Source organism: Salvelinus alpinus, chromosome 35 (genome assembly GCF_045679555.1).
Source record: "Salvelinus alpinus chromosome 35, SLU_Salpinus.1, whole genome shotgun sequence".
Lineage (NCBI taxonomy): Eukaryota > Metazoa > Chordata > Actinopteri > Salmoniformes > Salmonidae > Salvelinus > Salvelinus alpinus.
Genome location: NC_092120.1, coordinates 7,137,289 through 7,164,956, shown reverse-complemented (window position 1 = coordinate 7,164,956; position 27,668 = coordinate 7,137,289). Strand labels below are relative to the sequence as shown.

Sequence of the window (27,668 nt, the reverse complement as noted above, 5' to 3'; positions counted from 1 at the left end):
ATTTCTTTTAAAGCCATGGTATGTCTTAAAGAATGGCCCGTACAGTCAACAGCTGTGTGTTGAGTGTAGCAGCAGGGTGTATGTAGGGGTTTATGGGAGGGATAACAGAGGAACAGTCTGCTGTGTATTATAGACCTCTTTAAATCACTGCAAACCACCTGTACCACCTAAACATCTCAACTCAGAGTGGAGTTTAGTTCCATGTATTAATAACTCTGTGGGAAGACACCCAGGAGCAGCCAATGTTACATTTCAGTTCATAAACTGAAGGGAACTGGTGTATGTTTTTGTATTAGATTGTGGAACTCCCTCACTGGTAGCTCAGGTCTGGAATGTGTTGTATACATTGTAGCTGTAATTCCGTCTTAAATGGCACCCTTTTCCCTATAAAGTGTACTACTTTTGACCATTATAGGCAATATGTGCCATTTGGGACACAACCCTAATCGTACTGTTCTATGACATGGAAACCATTCTGGGTTAATGAGGTGAAATCTGAAGCTGTGGTTTCAGGCAGGCAGGAGGTGAAAGTGCTTCCTATTTATAATTCCTCTAGAGTCTGACTGACATCCCATCCCCAGTCTCCCTGTCAGTCAGTGTTTGTGTTTGTTGTTGTGCACTCATCCTCAGGACTGGAGGTTGAGTTGGTTGTCTTCGCAATTGTTTTACCAGCTGCTGTCTGTCCATCCATCCGTCTGTGGATCCCCCTGGTCAAGGATGAGGTCCCTGGCCCTCGGGCTCTTTGCCTGCTCTGCTGCGATGCAGTCCGAGTGGACCACAGAGACAGACGCCGTCCCAGACCATCCGTCCTGTCCAGAGGACGCAATGACTCGGCCGTCCAGTCTAACTCAGTGGGTAAGACCAGCAGAGATGACTGGTACTAAAGGAAATGTGGTGCTAGCTAAATACTGTGGTTTGTGTCACAATCAACACTATCAACAATGCAGGTCCTACAGGTTCTAGTTTTGTCACACCTGGACTACTGTTCAGTTGTGTGGTCAGGCGCCACAAAGAGGGACCTCGGAAAATTACAATTGTCTCAGAACAGGGCAGCACGGCTGGCCTGTAAATGCTAACATTAATAATATGCATGTAAATCTCTCATGGCTCAAAGCGGAAGAGAGATTGACTTCATCACTACTTGTTTTTGTAAGAAGTGTTGACATGCTGAATGTACCGAGCTGTCTGTTTAAACTACTAGCACACAGCTTGGACACCCATGCATACCCCACAAGACATGCCACCAGAGGTCCCTTCACAATCCCCAAGTCCAGAACAGACTATGGGAGGCGTACAGTACTACATAGAGCCATGATTACATGGGACTCTATTCATTTACATTACATTTAAGTCATTTAGCAGACGCTCTTATCCAGAGCGACTTACAAATTGGACATCAATTAACTGCTGCAAGCAGTAGAATCAGATTTCAAAAACAGATAAAAATACACTGTGAAGAGACACACACACAGGCACAGACACACATGTACATGTACATGTACATGATAAGACATGCACTCTACACACACATACACATGGATGTTGTATTGTAAATATGTGATAGTGGACTAGTGGCCTGAGGGAACACACTAAATGTATTGGGTAAAGAGTTATGTAATGTCATGTAATATTTTTTATTGTATATAACTGCCTTAATGTTTTTGGACCCGAGGAAGAGTAATAAATACAAATACAATGGAAGATAGTGGAATGCCTGGAATATAATGGGACATACAGTACAATATAATGGAATATACGGTGCATATAATGGGACATACAGTACAATATAATGGGACATACAGTACAATATGATGGAATATACAGACCATATGTGTGTGCACATGTACAGTATGTATATTCATAATAGGTCTGTATTTCCCCTCACAGTAAAGATCAAGTAAAATCAATGTCTGACCAGGGAAACTGGTCCTCTCTAGGGGAATATATGGAGCATGTAGAAGTTTTTATTCTTGTCTTTTCCCAGGCTTAGTTTAGTGTTGACTGACCTACAGATTATTACTGGAGACTAGAGAACTCAGAATCTTTCCTCTGCTCTCAGACTGACTGACTGAGTACACAAAGTAATAGTTATTGTCCAAATTCAAAAAGAAAGAATCAACCAGATAGTGTCAGAATTATGTACTATAGTACTTTAAGTAAGACCCGACTTCTGGTTTCTTCATACAGAGAGCCCATGTAAATATCCGTTATATACAGTATAGTAAGACTACTTCCAGTCAGAAGTATGTTCCTCAGAGAGCCCCTGTAAATACTATATTCGAGTTACAGTAAGCCTATATACAGTACAATACTTCCATTAAGGCTTTCTTTGTGTTCTCCCCCAGAGAGCCTGTGTAACTATCACATATAGTATGCCTGGCCTACTGTACCTCCAGTAATGCCTGTGTCTTTCCCCAGAGAGCCTGTGTAAAGGGAAGCCCCTGGATTTTGTGTTCATCATCGACAGCTCCCGCAGCGTGCGTCCCAGCGACTACGAGAAGGTCAAGATCTTCATCACCAACCTCCTGGCCTTCCTGGACGTGGGGCCGGAGGCGACGTGCGTCGGGCTGCTGCAGTATGGCAGTGTGGTGCAGAACGAGTTCTCCCTCAACACCTACAGCAGAAAGGTAGTCTAGGCCCTAGGGAACAAGTTATCCCATAACACCTACCTCACGAGTTCTTTGTCTCTCTCTCTCTCTCTCTCTCTCTCTCTCTTCGGAGTGCATGCTGGGAGTGAGTCATCAAGCAGGAGTGATTGTGAGAGCGACTGGATTTCTTTTCACTCTATTGGGTGTTGGTATGTAAATATATATATATATTGATTAGTTTAGTTGGTTTAAGGGTATTTTTTCTAAATATTAATAAGAAAGTATAGGGGTGGTGGGATAGTTTGAGGTTGTTTGTTTGTCGCGAGGGCACAACCAGCGGGTGGGGCGGGTTGAAATGGCCACTCGTGGAGGTTTGGAGTATGAAAAACTTAGTCGAAGGAATGGAGTGAAGATTCCAGCCGCGGCTGGCTGTTCAGTAGAAGAATGTAGTCTTGCGGTGGGTGCTATCATTGGGTATGATAGCATCAAATCAGCCTCAAGGATGAATAGCGCTGTAGTGATATTCTTAGATTCTATTGAAAAGGTGAATAAAATAGTCGAGACGGGTGTGGTGTTGCGGGAAACACAGACGCAGGTATTTCCGCTTATGAATCCGGCGAAAAAAGTGATACTTTCTAACGTGCCACCTTTTGTTAGAGATGAAGTGCTGGAGCGAGAGTTAGCGCGTCATGGTCAAATCGTATCTACAATAAAGAAGGTTCTTTTTGGATGCAAATCTCCGTTGCTGAAACATGTCGTGTCTCATAGGAGGCAAGTGCATATGATCTTAAAAAAGGACGTAGATGAACTGAATTTAGCGTTCAGTTTTAAGATTGATGGATTTGATTATGTATTTTACGCTTCGACTGAATCAATGAAATGTTTTGGTTGTGGAAGAGAGGGGCATTTGGTGCGCAGTTGTCCCGAGAATGAGCGCGCTGAGACCGGTAGTAGTTATAGTGCTGGTGCAAATAACGCACCACCGCGAAGGGATGAAAATGCTAAGGGTGCAGGGGAAGGGAGAAGGTGGGCAGATGTGGTTGGAAAAGTAGGAGAAGAAGGCATTGTGGATAAGGTGGAAATTGTGGTAGATCAGAACAAAGAGGGAGGGGAAACAGGTGGTGAGATTGCGACTGCCGTCGCTGAGGTGGTGCTGGAAAATGAAATTGGAGGGCAAGAGGAGATTGAAATAACGGAAAAAGAAGCAGATGTTTTCAAAATACCTAGGAGTAAAAGGAAGAACGTAAGGGGGGGTGAAGGGTCTAGTTCTAAGAGAAAGGTAGAGAGTGATAAATCAGTTGAAGATGAACAAGTGGTAGAGATGGTAGAGTTTTCTTCTGGGGAGGATAGCGAGAGTGAGTCTTCTGACGCGTCACAACAATGTAGCGAGACAAATGAGATAGAAGGGAGATATGGAATTGAGAAGATACGTCAATTTCTGAAGTTGACAAAAGGGAAGAAATATATGCAGGATTACAAAGTAACTGATTTTTTCCCTGAAAGTGAATTGTTTATTGAATCAGCAAAGTTTCTGATGTCAAAAATTACAGGAGGAGGGTTGAAAAGCCCTGAAATTGCTAGACTCAAGAAAGTGGTCACGAGAGTGATAAGTGATGTAAATTCGAAAGAAAATGAAAGAGTTCAGTTGCAGTTTTAACTCTGTAAAGAGATGTGGTGGCTGTATCATCATCTGTATATTTTTTTCATCCATGAGCAGTTTTAAGATTTCTTCTTTAAACGTAAATGGGGCAAGAGATGGTAAAAAAAGAGCCATGGTGTATGAGTTAATTAGGGGAAAGGGAAGTGACATAATTTTTCTACAAGAAACGCATAGTAATTTGGAAAATGAAGTCATGTGGCAAAAGGAGTGGGGTGGGACAGTGGTGTGTAGTCATAAAAACTCAAAAAGTGGGGGGGTGGCTATTTTGTTCTCAAAAGGGTTTTTGCCTTTGTCTTATGAGATTGAGGAGATAGTTGAGGGGAGGTTATTAAAAGTCAGAGCAAGGTATGAAAACATCACTATGTGTCTGATAAATGTATATGCCCCAGTGGTGACAGTTGAGAGGGTATGTTTTTTAGAGACATTATCAAATACCATTGAGAAATGTAATAAAGAGGATTATTTATTTATTGCTGGGGATTTCAACTGCACAGTCAGCGATTTAGATAGAAATCACCAAGAACCTCATATAGCCTCAAGGACTTTTTTAAAACGCCTTATTGTAACACATGAATTGTGTGATATTTGGCGGAGTCAAAATGGAGGAACAAGGCAGTACACCTGGGCGCATGTGAGAGAGAACATCATTTCTATGGCTAGGTTAGATAGGTTTTATTGTTTTGAGCATCAATCTCAGGTTTGTAAATCAAGTGTGATAACCCCAGTGGGATTTTCTGATCATTGTTTAATAACAGAGGTGGTGTTCATTAATGATGTAAAACCCAAAAGTGCATACTGGCATTTTAATACAACTTTATTGAGTGATGCTCATTTCAGGAAATGTTTCAGTTTTTTGTGGGAGAGGTGGAGGTCTCAAAAGGCCAGTTTTATATCACTTCAACAGTGGTGGGATATAGGGAAAATCCAGATTCAACAATTCTGTAATCAATACACGAGGAATGTCACCAAGGATATCACCAGATCAATGAAAGCCTTAGAGGTTGAAATAGTGGAACTCATGACGTTGGTTGAGACCACAGGAGATCGAGGCCATACTCAGGCCCTCAAGAAGAGAAAAGCTGCATTGGCAGACCTGCTGGGTATCAGAGCACAGGGGGCATTGGTGAGAAGTAAGTTTCAGGGAATATCTGAAATGGATGCCTCATCCAAGTTTTTCTTTGGTTTAGAGAAAAAGAATGGACAAAGAAAAATTATTCATTGTCTCAAATCAGCTGTTGGACAAGAGCTCACTAGCCCGAGTGAAATTAGAAAGAGGGCAGTAGAGTTCTATGCTGAGCTCTATAAGTGTGAGTACAAAGAGGATAAAACAGTGACACAACAGTTCTTTGATGGGCTCCCAAAGGTGGCTGCAGAAGCTCAGGTTGAGCTGGAGCAACCGTTGTCTTTGCAGGAGTTATACACTGCATTAAAAGGCATGGAAAATGGAAGGGCACCAGGCATTGATGGGCTTCCCGTTGACTTTTTTAAGTCTTTTTGGGCTATGTTGGGAGAAGATTGGCTAGCAGTAGTTAATGATAGTTTAACCGGAGGGTTACTACCAATAAGCTGCAGAAGGGCTGTCCTCACCCTATTGCCCAAAAAGGGTGACCCTAGGGAGGTGAAGAACTGGAGGCCGGTGGCTTTATTGTGCACTGATTATAAGATATTGTCAAAGGCTTTGTCCAACAGGCTGAGGGAGGTGATGGGGCAAATCATACATACGGACCAGTCCTACTGTGTTCCTGGCAGGCAGATAGGGGATAACATTTCTCTGATTCGTGATTTTTTGGACGTCTCTAAGGCTATTGGGTTGGATGCTGGTCTAATTTCAATTGATCAGGAAAAGGCATTTGACCGAGTTGAACATAAATATTTATGGCACACGCTTGAGGCGTTTGGGTTCAGCTCGGGTTTTATTGCCATGATAAAGGTGATATATGGTGACATTGAAAGTGTATTGAAAGTTAACGGTGGTTTGAGTGCTCCTTTTAAAGTGTGTAGAGGTATTCGGCAGGGATGTTCTTTGTCAGGGATGTTGTATGCCATTGCTATAGAGCCACTACTAAATAGCATTAGAAGTCGCATTGAAGGGGTGTACCTTTCAGAGGATATTCCTCCTATTCGTCTCTCAGCCTATGCTGATGATGTAGTTGTGTTAGTGAAAAATCAAGCGGAGGTGGATAGTTTGAGTATAATGGTTGATCGTTTTAGGGGAATATCCTCTGCAAAGGTAAATTGGGAAAAGAGTTGTGCTTTACAGATTGGGAAATGGGCTGGAGGGATCATGGCTTTGCCAGGGGGGCTAGAATGGTGTAAGGGAGGTTTTAAGTATCTTGGAGTGTACCTAGGAGATGAGGGGACTATGGAAAAGAATTGGAGTGGGGTGGTTGAAATGGTGGAAGGGAGGATGAGGAGATGGCGTTGGTTATTATCTCGTATGTCATATAGGGGGCGCACTATTATAGTTAATAATGTGATTGCCTCTGCACTGTGGCATCGGTTGTCAGTTTTAGAACCACCATCTGGCCTTCTGGCTAAGATACAGGCAATTATTGTGGATTTCTTTTGGGATAAATATCATTGGGTTCCACAAAGTGTTTTGTATTTATCAAAAGAGGAGGGGGGACAAGGTCTTGTACATCTTGCTAGTAGAGCTGCTGCTTTCCGGTTTCAGTTTATTCAAAGGTTGCTTTATGGACCGGAAAATGTGGTGTGGAGAGGGGTGGCAGGTCTTGTATTACAGAGGGTTGGAGGATTAGGATTAAAGAAGGCTTTATTTTTGGTTGATAGTAGACAGATTTCTAGGGAGGGAGTACCTCCGTTTTACAGAGGCCTTCTCAGAGTGTGGAGCATAATGAAGGTGTCCAGACGAAATTCAGCGGAGTCAGTGCATTGGCTGTTGGAGGAACCGCTGGTGTATGGGGCAAGACTGGATTGTACAACTGCAGCTGTTCCACATTTCTCCAAGATTCTGGTGAAGGGCAAAATAATCACCTTAAAACAGTTAATGGCCATGGCTGGGCCCGCCTTAATGGATGGAAGACGGGTGGCTGAACATTTGGGGATGAGGTCGGAAAGGATTGTCGGACAAATGTTGGGGAGCTGCAGGAAGGCTCTGTCAGAGGAAGAGTGGGGAATGCTTAATAGCCACGAGAAGAAGGTACAAGATGAAGACGTCGATTTTCCAAGACTAGGGATTACACCAAATATCCCAGAGTCAGAGAGAAAGGGTTTATTGTTGGATTTGAGAGGGTTGGAGGAGGTGGGTTTGGATGAGGTGAATGGGAAGGACTTGTATAGGGGGTGTGTAAAGGTGTTAAATAAAGATAAATTGAAAAATAGAAAAGACACTCCATGGAGGGTAAAATTGGGAATTGATGACAAGGTAAAGCCAGCATGGAGAGCACTGTACAAACCACCGTTACAAAAGGGTACTGGTGATATGCAATGGAGGGTTTTACATGGCATTATTGCAGTTAATGCTTTTGTATCTGTCATTAACTCAGAGGTTAGAGATGGATGTCCTTTTTGTAATATAAGAGAAACCATTTTTCACTGTTTTATGGAGTGTGAGAGGATAAAACCTCTATTGGAAATACTGGAGTCTTTGTTTAGAGCTGTAGGTGAGTTTTTTAATAACAATGTTTTTATTTTGGGGTTTCAATATAGTAAGCAACAGAAAAGAAAATGTCAACTGTTAAATTTTATTTTGGGACAAGCTAAGATGTCAATTTTTTTCAGTAGGAAACATAAGATAGACACGGGATATGAGAAGGATATAAGATGTGTTTTTAAAGGATTAGTGAAAGCAAGAATAAAAGTGGATTTTGAGTTCTTCTCAGCTGTAAAAGATCTCCCATTATTTGAGGAGAAGTGGGCATATGAAGGAGTGCTTTGTTTTGTAGAGGAGGGGAAATTATTTTTTGTTGAGGAAATAAGTTGAATGTATATGTTCTTTTGTATTTTTATTTTATTTATTTTGAGTAGGAATTACATTTATTGTTTCATTTCTGAAAAGGCAGTGTGTCATTATTTATGTTAATAATTGAGTAGAAAATAAAGGTTTTATAAAAACTCAAAAAAAAACTCTCTCTCTCTCTCTCTCTCTCTCTCTCTCTCTCTCTCTCTCTCTCTCTCTCTCTCTCTCTCTCTCTCTCTCTCTCTCTCTCTCTCTCTCTCTCTCTCTCTCTCTCTCTCTCTCTCTCTCTCTCTCTCGCTCGCTCGCTCGCTCGCTCGCTCGCTCGCTCGCTCTCTCTAACAAACACAGGACTGTTGTATTCAAGGCAGATGTGGAGCGGGCGGTGAAGGCCATGGACCACCTGGCCACCGGCACCATGACCGGCCTGGCTATCCAGTACACCATGGAGACGGCCTTCACCGAGCCAGAGGGCGCCCGGCCCGCCGACATGCACATCCCCCGCATCGCCATGATCGTAACGGACGGGCGCCCCCAGGACACGGTGGAGGAGGTGGCAGCACAGGCCCGGCAGGCGGGCATCCAGATCTTCGTCATCGGAGTGGGCAGGGTGGATATGAACACGCTGCGGGCCATCAGGAGTGAGCCCCACTCGGAGCATGTGTACCTGGTGGCCAACTTCAGCCAGATAGAGACCCTCACCTCCGTCTTCCAGTCCAATCTGTGTGGAGGTGTTTTCTCTCTGTTCATCTGTCAATACACTCATGTGCTTTAATCATTATATTGATGGAGATTGTAAGGATGTATTATTTGTATGTATGTGTGTATGTATTAGGTACAGACCTGTGCTCTGTGACGGACCATCAGTGTGATCACCTCTGTGTGAGCATCCCAGCCTCCTACATGTGCCGGTGCAGAAGGGGTTACACCCTTAACTCCGATGGCAAGACCTGCCGCGGTGAGTGAACAGCAGCAGAAGCATAGGGGAAGGTTTAGGGTTAGGGTTAGCTACAGCAGTAGTATTCAATCCTGTCTTTGCCTATGTTGTGGTCCTCCTGGTTCTGTAGCGGAAGACCCGTGTGATGTGGTGGACCATGGCTGTGCCCATATCTGCGCCAACGTGCCAGGGGTACTCGGCTACGAGTGTCGCTGCCGGCTTGGGTATGAACTCAACGAGGACGAGAGGACGTGCCGAAGTGAGATTCTTAGTTTTTCTTCTTTCGTTCGTTCGTTCTTTCTATCTTTCTTTTTTGTGGTTATGACTAAAGTTAACATAGAACAAAAATAATGAATTTACCCTGAAAACAAGTAATTTATCTGCTTGTGAAGGTTAACCTGAATTCCAGATTTCCATGTCCTTTCATTGCTCAAATCTGATGGGCTATTATACTGAAAACAACAAATACTTTGTTTTGGGTTACATTTCAATCCATGGACTGGCTCAGTGATGCAACTATGCTTGACAATTGTAGTGTGCACAATCAGTTCTTTAAGCAGTTGAAGGGATGAATGTCCCAGATCAGTCCAACTCTAATACAGTATTTGGTCTATCTTGTTGCCAGAAGGAGGTCCAAGTCCACCCACATTTGGACATGCCCCTAGTTCTCTAGTGGAACTTCAGACTCCAGAGTAGCATGGGGGAGATCTCCAAGGGGAAGTGTGCTTTTTGAATCATCTCACTGGCTGCTGACATATGGGGGAGTGTGTCCAGGGTGTCAGAATACTAAGAGATCATAACAGACAGCCAGGAATCCATCTGGTTTGATCTGTAGAAAGGGTTCTACATGGAACCAAAAGGGTTCTCCTATGGGGACAGCCGAACAAACATTTTTGGTTCTAGATAGCACTTTTTTTCTAAGAGTGTATGTTCCGATGCAAATTGCACAATAAACATTTCAATTCACTTCAGAAAGCACACCTCTCGAGTGTATTACAATCCTAACACATTTGGGATATTGATTTCAGAGCCCTGTGTGTTAATCATAATCTGTAAGTGCTTAAAAAAAATTGGCAGAAACAACTGGTATTACAGGAAATAAAGAACATTTCAAATTAAAGGCACCTATTCTCTTGTTGACATCCTGAGAATAATGTATGAATTCAAGCCCATCTATGTGTGTCTCTACCTTTTCCCGTCGGGAATAGATTACTGTGACCTGGGGAACCATGGCTGTCAGCATGACTGTGTCAGCTCTCCTGAGTCCTACATCTGTAGATGCACGAGGGGCTATGTTCTCAACCGCGATGGCAAGACCTGCAGTAGTAAGTTCATCACTCCTCTGGTTATATGAACTGTGTTACTGTGCTATTAACAACACTGTACTCAACCTCCCCCTCCTGAGATGGAAGTGCCAGTACACCTCTAAAAATGGTTTAAAATATATTTAATCTAACAAATAAAGCAATCAGAAACTGTTAATTAAAAATATCAGTCCCTGGAGGACTCAGCAATAGGGTGCTGTGCTCACTGTGTGGGCAGTGTTGAGGAAAACATTTGTAATGTATTTATTTGTTGAATGTAGTGAATATGTGAGTCACTGTTATATTTCTATATAACAGTGTAGAAGTGTTAATTCCCTGAAAGAATATTAGTATGCATTGTCCCTTTCTCTCTCCTGCCTTGTTTCTATCTTTGTATCCGATGTGACTAACACCTCTCAGAGATTGACCACTGTGCTCTTGGCGACCACATGAGTGTGTGAACACTGAAGATTCATTTTTCAGTTTTTCTGTATCTCAGTCTCACCTAATACGCAGAAATATCATTTGTTTTCAACATTTTACTTAGATTTCAACATACTAGCAGGTCTTGCTTATTGACCTCAACAACTGGGTCTGATCACTTTTACTTACTGCAGAGCTTGATCCATGTTCCCTTGGTAACCATGGGTGTGAGCATGACTGTGTGAACACTGAAGATTCATTTGTGTGTAGATGTCGAGAAGGCTACAAACTCAGACCTGATAACAGAACCTGCAAGAGTAAGTCCATGGCATGCTTCCATGTATTACTATCAGCTGTGCGGTAACAGATCTTTTGGACATTGCACAGTAATAAGAGGATCTTCTCTATGCATCATGCTGTTTTGGCCCAACGGATTCACATCCCTTTGAATTGATATGTTAGAATGGACGTTTCGTATTAATGCTTATGTGACTGAGGGAAGTTGGACTGCTTTTAAATATACACCTAACTGCCTCTTTTATAATGGGTCTGACTGTGACTGAGTGTTTTTCCATCCTGGTATTTATATGTTACATAATTTGTGAGTTGTGATTATGAGGTCATGGTTAGTCCTGATGCTCCCTCTAGTCCAGGGTGTTCTTTTCCTGGATTAAGAGGAATATTCTATACTGTTTGACAGTGACAGGCACATGTCATGAAGGAAGTAAGAGTAGTCCTCGATAGGTAGATAGATGGATATTCATGCACATTATTACCCAATGTTGCATTAAAATGACTATGTATTTGGTACCATGAAGCCTGGAGTAGAGTAGAGAACACACATTTCCATTATTAATGAGAATGATCCTTATTACTATTTCAATATGACCTGCACCAGGTCACTGGGGACGGGGGGACAGGTCACTGGGGACGGGGGGACTGTCCCCCCCACATTCTGAAATTGCATTTTTGTCCCCCCCAGTTTTATCATTGGAATGTGATACAAAACGATGCAAAGGTGTGCTTTAGGACCATGTGGACGCCTCCAAGCGGTCAGGTAGGCTGTTTGGAGTGTTTATCCGACTGGATAAAAATAATAATATGTCCCCCCACTCAGGTCTTCATAATGTTGGTCCATTATTGTAAAATGAGCCAGTTAGTAGCCTATCAGCAACATTGTTTAAGTAATGTAGGCTAGTACTTTCTGCTGCTGTCTTGCCATAGTATAGTTGATTTGGGGCGTCGTGACGACTCAGCACTATTTGTCTCTACTACGGCAGAGGCAGAGTGTTCAGATGGAGTGATGGATCTGGTACTTGTAATTGATGGCTCTAAGAGCCTGGGACTGGCCAACTTTGACCTTGCCAAGCAGTTTGTGAACAGCATCGTGGACTCTCTGGACGTGTCCGGCACGGGCACCCGCGTGGGGCTGCTGCAGTACTCCACTAAGGTCCGCACAGAGTTCCCCCTGGGTCAGTATACCTCAGGCTGGGACATCAACAGGGCCGTGTCGCGGATGCAGTACATGGGCAGAGGATCCATGACGGGCGCTGCCCTGCATCACATGTTTGAGTACAGCTTCTCTGCCAAGGAGGGGGCCAGGCCCGACATGCCACGGGTCAGCATCGTGTTCACCGACGGACGATCCCAGGATGATGTGTCGAAATGGGCCACTAAGGCAAAGGATACTGGTATGGTTTCTTACATCGTGTTTGCTGAACTTGATTTGATTGCAGAGCCATTTAAACAGCCTTTAATAGAGTACCATCTTCTCTTAAAGGAGTCATTCATCCACTTCCTTCTGACCTTTGACCTGCTTCTCCGCCCCCAGGTATCACGATATATGCACTTGGTGTTGGTAAAGCCACCGAAGAGGAGCTCAGGGAAATTGCTTCCGAGACAGATGATAAGCATTTGTACTATGCTGAAGAGTTTAGCAACATGGCAGAAACTACAGACAAATTCAAGTCACGGATATGTAAAGGTACCCAATTAATAAAACACACTCTAAAATAACTTTCTTATTAAAGATCCATCACAGCTACACATTATTAATTATTCCTCACACTTTCCTGCACAGTGCACAAATCCTCTCATCTTGAATAAATTATGAATTCTATAAATACAAATACTGAATCAAAAATGCCCCAAAACCCATCTAAAGTCTTAGAACTAATCAGATTGTTTATGAAGGTAATGCTTATAGACTTCCATATCATGTTTTATACTTAAGAAATAAGGCCTGGGGGGGTGTGGTATATGGCCAATATACCACGGCTAAGGGCGGTTCCTATGCACTACGCATTGCGTCGTGCATAAGAATATGGCCAATATACCACGGCTAAGGGCGGTTCTTATGCACTCCACATTGCGTCGTGCATAAGAACAGCACTTAGCCGTGGTATATCGGCCATATACCACAAACCCCCGAGGTGCCTTATTGCTATTATAAACTGGTTACCAATGTAATTAGAGGATTACATACACATTTTTTGTTGTACCCGTGGTATACCTCTGATATACCACAGCTGTCAGCCAATCAGCATTCAGGGCTCGAACCACCCAGTTTAAAATGTGTGTTAGATCGATTTTCTCTCATGCACTGCATTTCAGGAAATATTTATTGAGGAGCCGGTAAGTACTTTATGTTCAGGGGGAAAATGCTGTACATCTCTGCCACCTGCAGGTGATTTTATGAAGTACAACAGAAACCATACCATTGGAGGCCTATCATTGTACAGTATATTGTGAGGCTCTGGGAATGAATAATTGTATTGCACTTGATCTGTGTCAGTCTGTTCCTAAAAGACAATCCATACTGTGTCTGTCTGTGAACAGAGAAACCCTCCCCTCAAGATATGTGTAAGTGTGAGAACGTGATGCTCTTCCAGAGGCAGGTCAACGAACAGCTTAGGAGACTGACCCAGAATAATATCCTTTACAGCTCTGTGGTGGTGTGCATACTTTAGATAAGAGCTTTAATATTGCCATGACATTGCATGCTTTCCAAATGGTAACCTGTATAGTGTGCTACTTTTGACCAGAGTCCTATCAGCCCTGGTCAAACGTAGTTCACTATAAAGGAAATAGGCTGCCCTTTAGGATGCACCCATTATGTTTGAACATGTGTTTAGTTTAAAATCAATAACTTCCTTCATGTGTAAATACTTGATGTTGTGTCAAAAAGGATGGAGACCCTTGAGAATCAGCTTGGACACGAATGAAGGACAAAGACATTGTTTTCATCTGTTCGTCCTCAACGGATTCTTCTCAACTGGCCTGCGGTGCAAGAGCATTACTAAACTTCAAGGGATAACTTTAAGCTATTTCAACATGCTACACTGAAACATAATATGGTATATTTTCTACTGTAACTGCTATTTATATTCTGAACAAAACTATGCATTTATGCATGGGGCTGTGGACTGGAGTGAAGCCAAAAATACTGTATATCTTTGCTACATTCAGGTATCAAAATGTGCTTATTTTTAAAAGTAAAATGTTATTTGGCAGATAACTGCAATTTATAGATCCAAATATAACTCATATAAGATACAGTACAACATTTTATAATGACAAATCAAAGTAAAATCACTTTGTATTTCAAGCAAAATGCTTTCTATTGCTGTTGATGTGAATAAAATCCCTGTTGATCTTTTGTATTGTACTTTGTGGAACACCAAAATATGTCACAATGTTTTCAAAGATTGGAAGATCCGATCATCTGTTAGATTTGGATTGAACCCGACAAGGTTTTTGTATAAAACAGAAACACACATAGTGGTCTTACTGCTACAATTTCCAATGCATGTGAATCCTGAATAATCTAACAATGAAACATTGTTTATCCTGCTGCATAAATCTAGGTTAGTCAGCCGCTCCTTTTCCCTCCCTGATAGATCAAGCTTCACTATGGTGTGAACCCAGCTGTCAGGTCTCTGGTCCCTGGATAACACACCGCTAGGGGTACGTCCCAAATGGCACCCTATTCCCTACATAGTGGGCCCTGGTCAAGGGTAGTGCACTAAATAGGGAGCCATTTTGGATGCAACCCCTTTTGTCTTCCTCTCCTGTCCCTTTACAAAGGTCATGTGTTTCCTGGCCAAACACCAGGCTTTGGTGTTGCTTACAGATATGTGATCAGAATATCAAACCAGGGTGTGAGATGAATTCAGAGCGGGCTGGAACCTGTTGAAGTAGGTACGCTACACTGCACTGAGTGGACCTGTGCAGGGCAGGAGCAGCAGGTGCATGATATTAGCAAGTGGTGAGGTACACTACATGTTCCAAAAGTATGTGGGACCTGCTCGTCAAATATCTCATTCCAGAATCATGGGCATTAATATGGAGTTGGTCCCCCCTTTGCTGCTATAATAGCCTACACACTCTTCTGGGGAGGTTTTCCACTAGATGTCAGAACATTGCTGCAGGACTTGCTTCCATTCAGCCACAAGAGCATTAGTGAGGTTGGGCAAATAGCCCTGGCTCACAGTCAGCGTTTCAATTCCTCCCACAGGTGTTTGATGGAGTTGAGGTCAGGGCTCTGTGCAGGCCAGTCAAGTTCTTTCACACCGATCTCGACAAACCATTTCTGTATGGACTTTGCTTTGTCATACTGAAACAGGAAGTAGGCTTCTGTGTCGCTGCTCAGCCATAGAAACCCATTTAATGAAGCTCCCAACAGTTAGTGCTGACATTACTTCCAGAGATAGTTTGGAACTCGTTAGTGAGTGTTGCAACCTAGGACAGATTTTTTCACACTTCGGCAGTCCCGTTTCGTGAGCTTGTGTGGCCTACCACTTCGTGGCTGAGCCGTTGTTGCTCCTATACGTTTCCATTTCACAATGACAGCACACCAAGGCTGCTCTAGCAGGGTAGACATTTGACTAACTGACTTGTTGGAAAGGTGGCATCCTATGACGGTCCCACATTGAAAGTCACTTAGCTCTTCAGTAAGGCAATTTTAATGACAATGTTTGTCTATGGAGAATGTATGGCTGTGTGCTCGATTTTAGACACCTGTCAGCAACGGGTGTGGCTGAAATAGCAAAATCCACTAATTTTAAAAGGAGTGTCCACATACTTGTATATATAATGTAGAGTTGTCACATGAAAAATATCAGGAAAAAAATGCATTGTGACCAGATTTGATACAAGAGAGCTTATTTCTTGCATGTCGCTAGTTGTGTTGGTATGTGACCAGCTTGTCTTTTGCTTTCAACAAAAACTATACTTCCCATCTCAACCTTTGGGGTTGATGAATACACACATTTTATTTAAAATTACAAACCATGTAACAAAAGATTACAAACCAAAAATCGTTACATAAAGTAAAGGTTATCTTAATGACAGTAAAATTGAGCTGAACAGATGACAATGACAGTAAGCTGGGCTGGTAAGAAATATAAACACAATAACATTTAAAACTTCAAGTGGTGTTGCTGGAGACAGCCAGCAAGCCACTTAGCAACAATTGCTCTTCTCGTCATAGTAACCACACAATAGAATTTACAACCAGAGAAAAATAAAATAAAAACAGTTAATCAAACAAAAAACTAAAACACCAGCCCTCCTCCTCACCAGTAGTGTTCAAGAAACCAACCCCTCTCTTAAAACACATGCACACGTTATGAAACAGACTAGCATTTCAGATGAATAATCAGCAACTTAAATTAAAATGTTGTCTGACTTTGATCAGAGAGGTCATGGAGCTAGGTGTTAATCACTTTGGAGCAGCCTAGAGCGCAACACACCAAGCTGCTGCAGAGAGGAAAACAACCACTGATCCGATCAAAACAACTGTTGACTAGCTGCTAAAAGGCCGCTACCCCATTTTTAAATTTACCTTTATTTAACTAGGCAAGTCAGTTAACAAATTCTTATTTTCAATGACTGCCTAGGAACAGTGGGTTAACTGCCTTGTTCAGGGGCAGAACGAAAGATTTTTACCTTGTCAGTTCGGGGATTCGATCCTTGCAACCTTCCGGTTACTGGTCCAATGCTCTAACCACTAGGCTACCTGCCACCCCATGTCTCTTAAAATAAAAAGTCTCCATCTTTCAACACGGCTGCATCACACACACACTGTCTGGAGGCACGGGGACGTTCAAACAACTTACACGAAACAACTCAACACTCAATTAACAAGTTGTATGGGGAAAGACTTTGCTCCCAAGGCTCACCAGTAAATTTAGACTATCACTAATTTTCAGGGGGGTAATTTTCATCTTTAAAGTCTAATATAAATGGGAGTATCTCCTTGCCTTGAAACAGTTGTATGCAGGGGTTGGTTTGAATCGGTTTTAGAGTCCTATATTAACTGAGAATGTTAGCTACAGTAAAGAGGTTCAGGATGAGTTGAGCTCACACTTCAGTACACTGGCCGTCAGGCCTTCGCGACCTCACACTACTGGTGCTGGAGGCCTCAGCCCCAGGGGGGGACCTGTCCTCTGGGCTCTCCCCCAAACGCAGTCTCTGCTCCTGGGGCTCCACTGCCTCCCCATCCCCCTCATCGTCACTCCAGTCCCCAGAACCATCCACAGAAGTGTTAGGACCAGATGACATGGAGGGTGTCGCAGTGGCCTCCTCTTCCCCCTCCCCGACCTCCGCCCTCTCCGGCGCATCTGTGGGGCTGATGTGGAGCAGGGCCAGGGTGTCCTCCAGGGAGGGGCTGGTCGGGCTGCCAGCCTGCCCCCCCAGAGAGGTGGGAGGCCTGGCAGGAGCAGACAGGACTGTGGAGGCAGCTGGAGCTGCTGCAGCCTGCTGCACTGCGGCTGCTGAAGTATCAGCCCCGTCTGCAGAGTTCCCTCTCCCTGCCGCAGCGGACCCCTGCGTGCCGCCCTCGGTGTCCAGACGGAGGCCCGCCACCCCTTTCTTGGGGATGTCCACAACGTCCCGTTTTATCTTGCGGCGGCGGCCGTGCTCATTGCGCCGGTACTGCACCATGTTCTCCAGGTCGGCTACGTACAGGAACCCGGCTATCAGCATCTCGGCTGTCTTCTTGCCCTTGGAGAAAGCGTCCTCCAGCTCACGGCTGGTCCTCTCGTCATACTGCCACCAGCCGTTCCTCCCCTCATAGTACCAGGCATTGTCCCCTGTGGCACCCCGCCCTCCGGTCTTAAGCTCGTCGGGGGACAACAGAGTGGGGTGCTCCAGGAAGTCCTCGGGAACCTCCTGTCTACAGAGAGCACAGCGCTTGCTCTGCCAGGACGCCCCTTTCACACACAGGAAGCAGAAGACATGGCGGCAGGGTAGCTGGACAGGGTGGACACAGCTCTGCAGGCAAATGGCACATTCTGGGACAGGAAGGGCAGGTGATGAGCCACTGGAACCAGAGCAGGCAGAGTCACCACTCCCCTTCTTACTGGATGGGAGCGAGCTCACAGAGTGGTCAACCTCACCGCAGCTAGCCATCCTTAGGAAGTACTTTGGGTGCGGGAGTGGGGGGGCAAAGAGACCATTATGGACACAGAAAAGGATGTTAATGTGAACTACTAGCATCATAGTTGTCAAATTAAATCATCCAATAGACTGAACAAGTTAAAGCAGTTTATTTAGCTACACACAGGACAGCCAGAGATTCTGTAGTAGCTACTTACTGTAATATCTGCTAATGTTGCCACTGTAGCATTAGGCTTATTGGTGGTTGTTCAAATGTCTCACTGCCAAAAGGAAACAAAGGTTATAGCACAGACTTTTTTTAATCGATAGATTAACTTACGATTCCGGGAAAGTAAACAATACGGGAATGACAATATCAGCAGTCGATTTAATTATCCGAAAACAAAGACTATTTATACTTGACTATTTTCAACTAATTCATGAAATGACCAGAACAGGGTCCCGATACACTAGCTAGTTAACAATGACATATTTTGGACTTTATATGGCAGTTGGCAACCAACTTGAGGTGCATTACTGCAACCGACTGGACTTTGGACCTAAGTTCATCTTCAATTCACCCAAATAGGACCAATTATTCTATTTTAGCACCTGGCCACGCAGGTGCACGCGAGTAGTGTGGGTGCAATGATTGAATAACGTGTACATGTATTTTGCAAAGCTCGCGTACGCAACCGGTCTGGTCAGCATGTAAGTTCTATTTTAGTGCCTGGCTACGCAGACGCTCGTTGACCTGTGCAAGCAGTGTGGATGCAATGATTTAATAACAGATGATTTTGTTGCCCTTTTTCCTTCCCAATTTCGTGGTAGCCAATTGGTAGTTACAGTCTCGTCGCTGCAACTACCGTACGAACTCGGGAGAGGTGAAGGTCGAGAGCCGTGCATCCTCCAAAACACAACCCAACCAAGCCGCACTGATTCGTTGAAACACTGTACACCTGGCGACCATGTCAGCGTGCACTGCACCCAGCTCACCACAAGAGTCACTAGTGTGCAATGGGACAAGGACATCCCTGCCGGCCAAACCCTCCCCTAACCAGGACGCTGGGCAAATTGTTCACCACCCCATGGGTCTCCGGTTGCGGCCGGCTGCGACAGCGCCTGGACTTAAACCCAGAATCTCTAGTGGCACAGCTAACACTGCTTTAGACCACTGCGCCACTCAGGAGGCCCTTACTAACATGCATGTCTGAATTTATTTTGCAACGCTCACGCAAGAGACGTGAGCAGTGTGGTCAGTATGTGAGCTAGTTAACTGACAGGACCTGTATCGCGGCAAGGAAACAAAACATTAAGCAGATTTCACTTATTTTGGAGTACAGCCTTAATGTTAAAAACAAAACATTATGTTGTCATCCAGTGTCACTTATTACCCAGTGTAATATTTTATTTCCCAAGCTATAGCTAACTATTTTACATACAGCAGGATATTAAATGGACCAAAGAGTTGTCTGCTTCGTTAAAATTTGCGCCATGGAAAAAATGTCGTGATACAGTCCTACCAAAAACTAAGACAGCTAACGTTAGCGAACATCATTTTTTTTTTTTTTCCCCCTTCGAGGGTAAACCATCGTTAGCCATGTAACGTTAGCTAACTAACGTTGGCTAATCTCCGAGCTAGCAAACTCGACAGCATTCTCTTCTTACATAACGTTAACGTAGCGAGTTACGGCCACAATATTTTGATATTTTCGGTGACGGTGTTGTTATTCGCATTGAAATGGCGACAAACTGACGTTAGCTAGTCTGTTAACTTTAATTTGAACTAACGTTACCCACCCTCAGGAGGAATCAAAACAATGATACATGTTGTATCCAAGTATCTAGGACTGACAACGTAGCTAGCTAACGTTAGCTTGCCGTCTCAGTCGAGAAAGAAAGCCAGAGCTAGTCACGTCTCTCTTAGCCGAGACTGTAATTTCGCATGTTAGATTTGTCGGTCATTGTGCGCCTCTTGTATTGTTAAATATTACATTGACCTTAAATCATACACATTTATCTAAATTAGCTGCATAGCGAGAAATGTTAAGTTAAACTCACCCGTCTGTTTTCCTCCTTCACAAAAAGCAACGTAGCGTATTTAGCCTGTCAACGTGATGACTACGTTTATTGTACGTAATCACGCACAGCACACGCACGTTACAATTTTCTCGAATCAGCGGAGAAGTGCAATATGAAGTGATTGCAGACCGCAATTCGGGGAGTTTCTTAATGTGGGCGTTCCTTGATATTAGAAAACGCCCATTGGTGTATACCATTGGTCAGTCCATAGATGTTTTGTTTTTTTACCTTTATTTAACTAGGCAAGCCAGTTAAGAACACATTCTTATTTACAATGACAGCCTACACCGGCCAAAATGGTGGTCACACCAGATACTGGCTGATTTTCTGATTTTTTAAAGGTATCTGTGATCAGATGTAGGTCTGTATTTCCAGTGAAATCAATGGTTTAGGGCCTAATGAATTCATTTCAATTGACTGATTTCCTTATATGAACTGTAACTGAGTAGAATCTTTGAAATTGTTGCATATATATTTTTGTTCAGTGTACATTTTTACATTTAAGTCATTTAGCAGACGCTCTTATCCAGAGCGACTTACAAATTGGTGCATTCACCTTATGATATCCAGTGGAACAACCACTTTACAATAGTGCATCTAACTCTTTTAAGGGGGAGGGGGGGGGGGTTAGAAGGATTACTTTAACCTATCCTAGGTATTCCTTAAAGAGGTGGGGTTTCAGGTGTCTCCGGAAGGTGGTGATTGACTCCGCTGACCTGGCGTCGTGAGGGAGTTTGTTCCACCATTGGGGTGCCAGCGCAGCGAACAGTTTTGACTGGGCTGAGCGGGAACTGTACTTCCTCAGAGGTAGGGAGGCGAGCAGGCCAGAGGTGGATGAACGCAGTGCCCTTGTTTGGGTGTAGGGCCTGATCAGAGCCTGAAGGTACGGAGGTGCCGTTCCCCTCACAGCTCCGTAGGCAAGCACCATGGTCTTGTAGCGGATGCGAGCTTCAACTGGAAGCCAGTGGAGAGAGCGGAGGAGCGGGGTGACGTGAGAGAACTTGGGAAGGTTGAACACCAGACGGGCTGCGGGCTGCGGTGTAGTTACACACACAGCACTGTTACCATACAATGTTTTTAACTTGCATATTTGATACACATTGCCATATATGATCACACTGTGTATGTTCATTTATACAGTAATTATTATCCAACATGTCCTCACCTGGGATTTGAATTCACAACCTCTTGGTTCATGATATTCTGATATGCCACCATGTCTGTGTCAATTAATCTGATTGATTTGATTAACTTATTTAAGCAATTTTAGATTTTTCTGTATAGTTGTCTAATGTTGCTGGTGCTTATGGCTCCTGAGTGGCGAAGCGGTCTACGGCACTGCATCTCAGTGCTAGAGGTGTCACTATAGACACCCTGGTTCGAATCCAGGCTATATCACAACCAGGCATGATTGGGTGTCCCAAATTGGCCCGTGTTTGGCCGGTGTAGGCCGTTTTTGTAAGTAAGAATTTGTTCTTGCCTAGATAAATAAAGGTAAAAACAATGTTTTGTTACTCCTTAATCACTATGATAAATTAAATTTATCATTTTTATTGAGTATACTTTTAACAGAGCTGAGATTTACTTTGAAGCGCAAAGTGTAGCAATACAGGTGAAAATACGTGTTTTTGTGATCAAATGTTTATTTAGTAATAATAACTATCAGAAAACATGAAAACATACACACAAAAGGAAGATACTCCCCCCTACATCCCAATCCAACCCACCCGAGGACCTACATCCCAACCCACCGAGGACCTAAGGGATCAAATTAAATAAACATAAACGGTTCAAAATACAAAATAAAATCCAGAGCAACCCATCAACGTTTTTTTACCGGCAAGAAGCCATTGGTTCAAAGTCTCTTCTTTAGCTCCATTAATGTGAGAAGTAGAATGCTCCATATAAATTAAATACAAAAAAATGGGGATCGATTGACGGATAGAAAGTGAGTGTGGAGGCTTCCATCATACAGGAATAATTTATTTTGCAGCCGTTAGGCCAGCAAGAAGAATGCACTTCTGACATAGAGATAAATGAAAAACGGACGATTGTTGAATAGTAGACCACACGCGGTCCCAACTAAAACATTGATCCAAACCTGGAAGGTCTCTCTTCCATAGAGTATAGAGAGGAAGAGGTTTATAAGAAGTTGATAGTAAATAAGACACATTTTGGAAACCCTTTGTTTCGATCTTAATTTTAAAATCTTATGCATAGGATGTAGCATCAAAGCTGACTGCCAAGGAACACCATGAGCCCTAACGGCAGACCTAAATTGTAGATAAAAGAAAAATGATGAGCCAGATAGTTTTAATCTATCTTTAGGATCTTGGAATGAACAAAAGCCGTTATCCCCATAGATACAAGCGCATCCGTTAATGACACAGACATGGTGGAGTAGCAGGAAGATTGGAATGCTGTGAACCAGGTTGTGAGTTCAAATCCCAGGTGAATAGGGGCGAGCAAGGTAAGTTGTCACATGGGTAAGTTGTCAAACTGTTCATAATTCCAACACTAGAGGCACTATCTCAGATAGCTACTTTGTGTGACTACATGTTCTATGGTCAACTTCCTGTTTACATGTGGTCAAGGCCACTCTGAGGTGAGCACAAGTTTCTTATTTTTCCCCTTCAAAAGTAAAAAATTGGCACTTTACATTTTATGCAATAAAACTTTGTTAGGTATGAATGTTCAAAATTATAATTTTGCACTGAGTAGAAGAGACAATAACGTGCCTTTTGATACTTTAGCTGTAGTCCTATGTTGAACCTTAAGATTTAGCCAACATTAGCACACAGTTTGGGGCAAGTTGTCTCAATGACCTAGTGGCAAGTCTTCACATGTGACAACTTGCCCCAGTATACATAGACACATAGAACATGCTCAAAAAACATTGTGATATTGTGTAATCAGCTCTGATAATAGGATTAAATGTTACTGTAAATGAATTATTATATATACACGTATAGTTTAGAGCAGCAGACATATCCCTGGACTACACAAGACAGGCTCTGGTGTGTGTGTGTGTGTGTGTCTGCTAACACTACATGCCTACTGTATGAGACAGTATATCCACACACACACACGCACTACTTCATACAGTGTCATGAATTTAGTGTGGTGTTATGAATTGCATTGTGGCAACAAGGATAGTAGACAGGGAGGTGGGCGTAATACGCCTGTAATGAATATGTAATTTCAATGAGGAAGTGTGTTTTTGAAGGAAAGAAGTGAAGGAAGGAAGGAAAGAAAGATGGTTAGAAATGATAAAATAAAGACTGAGAATGGCAGCACACCACCTGGCATTATGTTAATGGCAGTGAGGCTGGTGAAGTTGCAGAACAAATCAATCAGGAGTACAGCGAAGGATTTTGACATAAATTACCATACTCTGACTCGGTATTGTTAAAAGGTAACCAGAGAAGAAGTTGAAAGTCAGACAGCCATGCCAACAACAGTTGGCTATACAAAGCAACGGCAGGGTTTTTCACCTGATTTGGAGATGCAGCTTGTTCAGTATATTACTAGGTCAGTTGACATTTATTTTGGTCTGTCGCCAAGGGAGCTCAGAAGACTTGCTGTCACGGCCGTCGTAGGGAGGAGACCAAGGCGCAGCGTGATAAGCGTACATTCTTCTTTATTTAAAGAATGAACACTGAACAAAACGAACAAAATAACAAAACGAACTGTGAAGCTAATATGGCTAGTGCAGACAGGCAACTAAACATAGAATAAGAAACCATAAAACCAAAAGGGAAAATGGCAACCTAAATATGATCCCCAATCAGAGACAACGATAAACAGCTGGCTCTGATTGGGAACCAATTCAGGCCACCATAGACATACATTTGCCTAGACTTACCAACACCCCATGACATACAAAAAAACCCTAGACAATTCAAAACAAGCATACCCACCCTCGTCACACCCTGACCTAACCAAAATAATAAAGAAAACATAGATAACTAAGGTCAGGGCGTGACACTTGCCTATCAGTTTGCTGTGGCACACCAGCTGAAGTTCGTGCCAATGTGGGCAGAAAAAGGCCAGCTCGGAGTGGTTTACAGGCTTCTTAACGCGGCACCCAACGCTGTCGCTAAGAAAGCCGGAGGCAACTAGCCTTGCCAGGGAAAGTAGCTTCAACAGATGAAATGTTCATGCTTTCTTCGACAATGTAGCAGAAGTGCTACAGAGATATCAATTTGGACCAGGAAACCTTGAATGTCGATGAAAGTGGGGTGACCACTGTACATAAACCTTACAGAGTGGTGGGCAGACGTGGATTCAAACAAGTAGGGTCACTGACCTCCGCTGAAAAGGGAACCCTCGTCACACTGGTCTGTGCTGTCTCAGCCACAGGGAATAGTATACCTCCATATTTTATATTCCCCGTGTCAACTTCTTCGATCAATTCCTGATCAACGGGCCATCTGGCAGCAAAGGAGGGGCAAATCCCTCTGGGTGGATGAAATATGTGCACTTTGTTAACTTCCTGAAACATTTCATCGAGCATACGAAGTGCTCAAAGGAGAAGCCCTGTTTACTCCTTTTGGACAAAAACACGAGTCTCTTCTGTTCATTGATGGACTCAATTATGCCAAAGAAAATGGCATAATTATGCTGTAATTTCCACCCCATTGCTCTCGTCGGGTTCAACCCTTAGACAGGTCTGTCTACGGGCCACTAAAGAGGCACATCAACACAGCGTGTGATGCCTTGAGGAACAATCCCGGGAAGACAATGTCAATTTATGACATTCCTAGGATTGTTGTAATCGCCTACCCTCTGGCTGCAACCCCCTTGAACATTCAGGCTGGCTTTAGGGTGGCTGGGGTACAACCTTACAACAGGGATGTATTTCTGGAAACCGAGTTTGCGCCATCCTACGTTACAGATTGCCCCATTCAGAACCCAACCCTACCAGGCCCCAGCATCAACCCTGCCAAGCCCCAGCAACATTCCAGCTCTGCCAGGCCCCAGCACCAACCTGCCAGGCCCCAGCAACATTCCAGCTCTGCCAGGCCCCAGCACCAACCTGCCAGGCCCCAGCACCAACCTGCCAGGCCCCAGCACCAACCTGCCAGGTCCCAGCACCATTCCAGCCCTGCCTATTGCAAGCGCAGACCTGCCCAGCAAAATTTGGATCTGCAAAGAACAAGGCAGCTAAAAAAAGAAAAATCGTAGAAGAGTCATCATCAGATGAAGAGGAGTGCTTCTGCCTCGTCTGTGTGGAGCCATTTTCAAACAGCCTTCCAAAGGAGACTTGGGTGAAGTGTGTGAGATGCAACAAATGGGCCCATGATGCTTGCACCTCAGGCCAGGCAATTTATGTGTGCCAGAACTGTGACTCTGAAGATGAGTCTGATTAGTCAGATACGGATGTACTCGTATAGACTGTTAGAAAACTGTGCATTAGTGTGTTCAAACACCTCGTCTGTTTTGTTAAGACTTGTGGCAGACCAGGGGGTTGGGTCAAAACGTTTACACAGATCAGACACAGACAGAGTAGGATTAGCTCAGTTTCAAAGGTGTTCATTAAAATAAAAGTTCAAAAGAAAAGAATAGGTCTCCCCCATGAGAACCTCTCCGGGATACTATCTTCTTGGCTCCTGGTCTTGCTGTATCCTGTGGGGATCAAAAACTGAACTCACTCCTGTTACCTCTGCAACCGTACCCAACTATACGGGAGTCCTTTCTTCCCCCACTCTCTCCCCGTGTGCTGCCCATCTGGCAGCTTTATGGGACTTGCACAGCAGGTGAGCAATCAGCCCTTGATTACTCACCAACTCCCAATCAGACCCAATTAGTCCTGGCCGGAGAGCACGTCGAGACCTAGCACGTCCAGCAGATGGAGCCATCGCCTCGTGATGTATACTCTGTCTGTCACCAGGCCTCGACGAGACTCCCCCTGGTGGCCGACCTGCTGTACACCACAGACTTTAAACATTTAAGCAAGTTATCTGCAGCATTACATTACATTCCATTCCGATTCCAACAATTACCGTGGATCTATGTGCACGCCAGAGAACATTCCATTTCAAAGTTCAAAGTTAAGTGGTCGTGACACTTAATTCATGTGTGCTCTGCCAGCATTCTTGTTTTGATTGAAAGGCATGATTTGCTAGATTCTCTAGGCATGATTGTTTTTATTTTGAGTTCTTTAATGAAGTTGAATTTGGTTTTGAATTTGAAATTAAAATCAATATTCACAATTAATTATTTGTGTTCTTATTTGTTGATAATCCAATGTGACAATTTACCCGACGTAGTGTGACAATTTACCCGTTTATGGGGTAAATTGTCACAAGTGCACACTCTCTATTTAACGGTCTTCAACTCCGTACTGAAATAAGATAAGAAGATGCAATGAATACAAAATAAGTGCCCAAGACTTACTTCTTTAATTTGGTATACATTTATACCATTGTGATGTATTGTGCCCAGTAAATGTTAGACAGCGTGAGAAGTGTGACAACATACCTCGCTCTCCCCTACATTAGACATTAACATGCACAATGCAATCATGTATGTCAACATGTGTCAAATATGTTATTGACACAGACGTGGTGGCATAGCAGGAAGATTGGTATGCTGTGAACCAAGAGGTTGTGAGTTTGCACAGTGTCAAATATGTAAGTTGAAAACATTGGATGTTAAAAGAACTGTGTGTGTAACTGTTTCTACAGCCTTTTTCTGATGGTAAAATAATACTTTTCTAGTTTAATTATTTTTGCCTACGTTTTCTCATGTTGGAAAACTAAAAATGAAAAGTTGAGTAAACCAAAAAAAAGGCTGTGGAACCAGTTACTTAATAATATTTAGTTACAGTGTACCCAGCCCTTGAGTTCTCAATTGAATGTATGGACAACAGCTGGATCAACGACTGCAATACCAACACTCGGTTTTAATGTTAAGAAACGTTATTAATCCTTCTAGCAATACGGTTTTATAAACCTTTGGAACTTAACTTTCATGTAAGCGAGAAAGATTCTTTCAATTGTATTATTATTAAATAAAAAGGATACACTTACTGTGAGCAGTTTTGCAAAGTTGCACCTGGCTGTTTTCACACACCGCCTCCGCTACCACACATCCTCTCACCTTGCGCTCTCATTTCCATTGGTCCATTCTACTGGTCTACTCCATTCCACATTTTTGACTGGATCGCATGTATTTCTCAAAATACAACTGGGTGCAACTGTCCTAAACTGCGTACAGTAACTGTATCTTTTGGATATAATAGAATATTTCTCGATTATATGAAAGTTAAATTCCAAATGTTACCGAAACTGTATTTGCATTTGGTAAGGTAAGTAAGGTTGTGGTGCGTTTGATTCAGCATGTCACGGACAGTTCTTTGGCTATCTATGACCAT

At 43.3% G+C, this 27,668-nt stretch overlaps 2 protein-coding genes across 2 annotated transcripts; one reads left to right on the top strand and one right to left on the bottom strand.

The window, feature by feature from the left end:
• The first annotated feature begins 32 nt into the window (after positions 1 to 32).
• LOC139564084 (cartilage matrix protein-like) lies at positions 33 to 14,486 on the top strand. Its single transcript, XM_071383292.1, has 12 exons — positions 33 to 39; positions 631 to 855; positions 2,419 to 2,627; positions 5,612 to 5,646; positions 8,516 to 8,895; positions 9,000 to 9,122; positions 9,232 to 9,360; positions 10,310 to 10,446; positions 12,027 to 12,519; positions 12,660 to 12,812; positions 13,667 to 13,759; positions 13,997 to 14,486. The coding sequence occupies exons 1-12, from the start codon at positions 33 to 35 to the stop codon at positions 14,050 to 14,052; spliced, it is 2,040 nt and encodes a 679-aa protein (XP_071239393.1). The 3' UTR covers positions 14,053 to 14,486.
• A 1,583-nt stretch (positions 14,487 to 16,069) lies between these two features.
• Positions 16,070 to 20,361, bottom strand: LOC139564715 (E3 ubiquitin-protein ligase rnf146). The gene is made up of 3 exons (XM_071384498.1): positions 20,270 to 20,361; positions 18,427 to 18,489; positions 16,070 to 18,253 (listed from the first exon to the last, which is right to left on the bottom strand). The coding sequence occupies exon 3, from the start codon at positions 18,239 to 18,241 to the stop codon at positions 17,192 to 17,194; it is 1,050 nt and encodes a 349-aa protein (XP_071240599.1). The 5' UTR covers positions 18,242 to 18,253; positions 18,427 to 18,489; positions 20,270 to 20,361; the 3' UTR covers positions 16,070 to 17,191.
• Between the last annotated feature and the right edge of the window lie 7,307 nt (positions 20,362 to 27,668).

Bases quoted from the DNA above. Each gene is read 5' to 3' on its own strand.
- LOC139564715 (XM_071384498.1), bottom strand. From the start codon at position 18,241: ATGGCTAGCTGCGGTGAGGTTGACCACTCTGTGAGCTCGCTCCCATCC.
- LOC139564084 (XM_071383292.1), top strand. The intron at 856-2,418 runs GTAAGACCAGCA...GTCTTTCCCCAG, and splicing joins CGTCCAGTCTAACTCAGTGG to AGAGCCTGTGTAAAGGGAAG. The intron at 9,123-9,231 runs GTGAGTGAACAG...CTGGTTCTGTAG, and splicing joins CGATGGCAAGACCTGCCGCG to CGGAAGACCCGTGTGATGTG.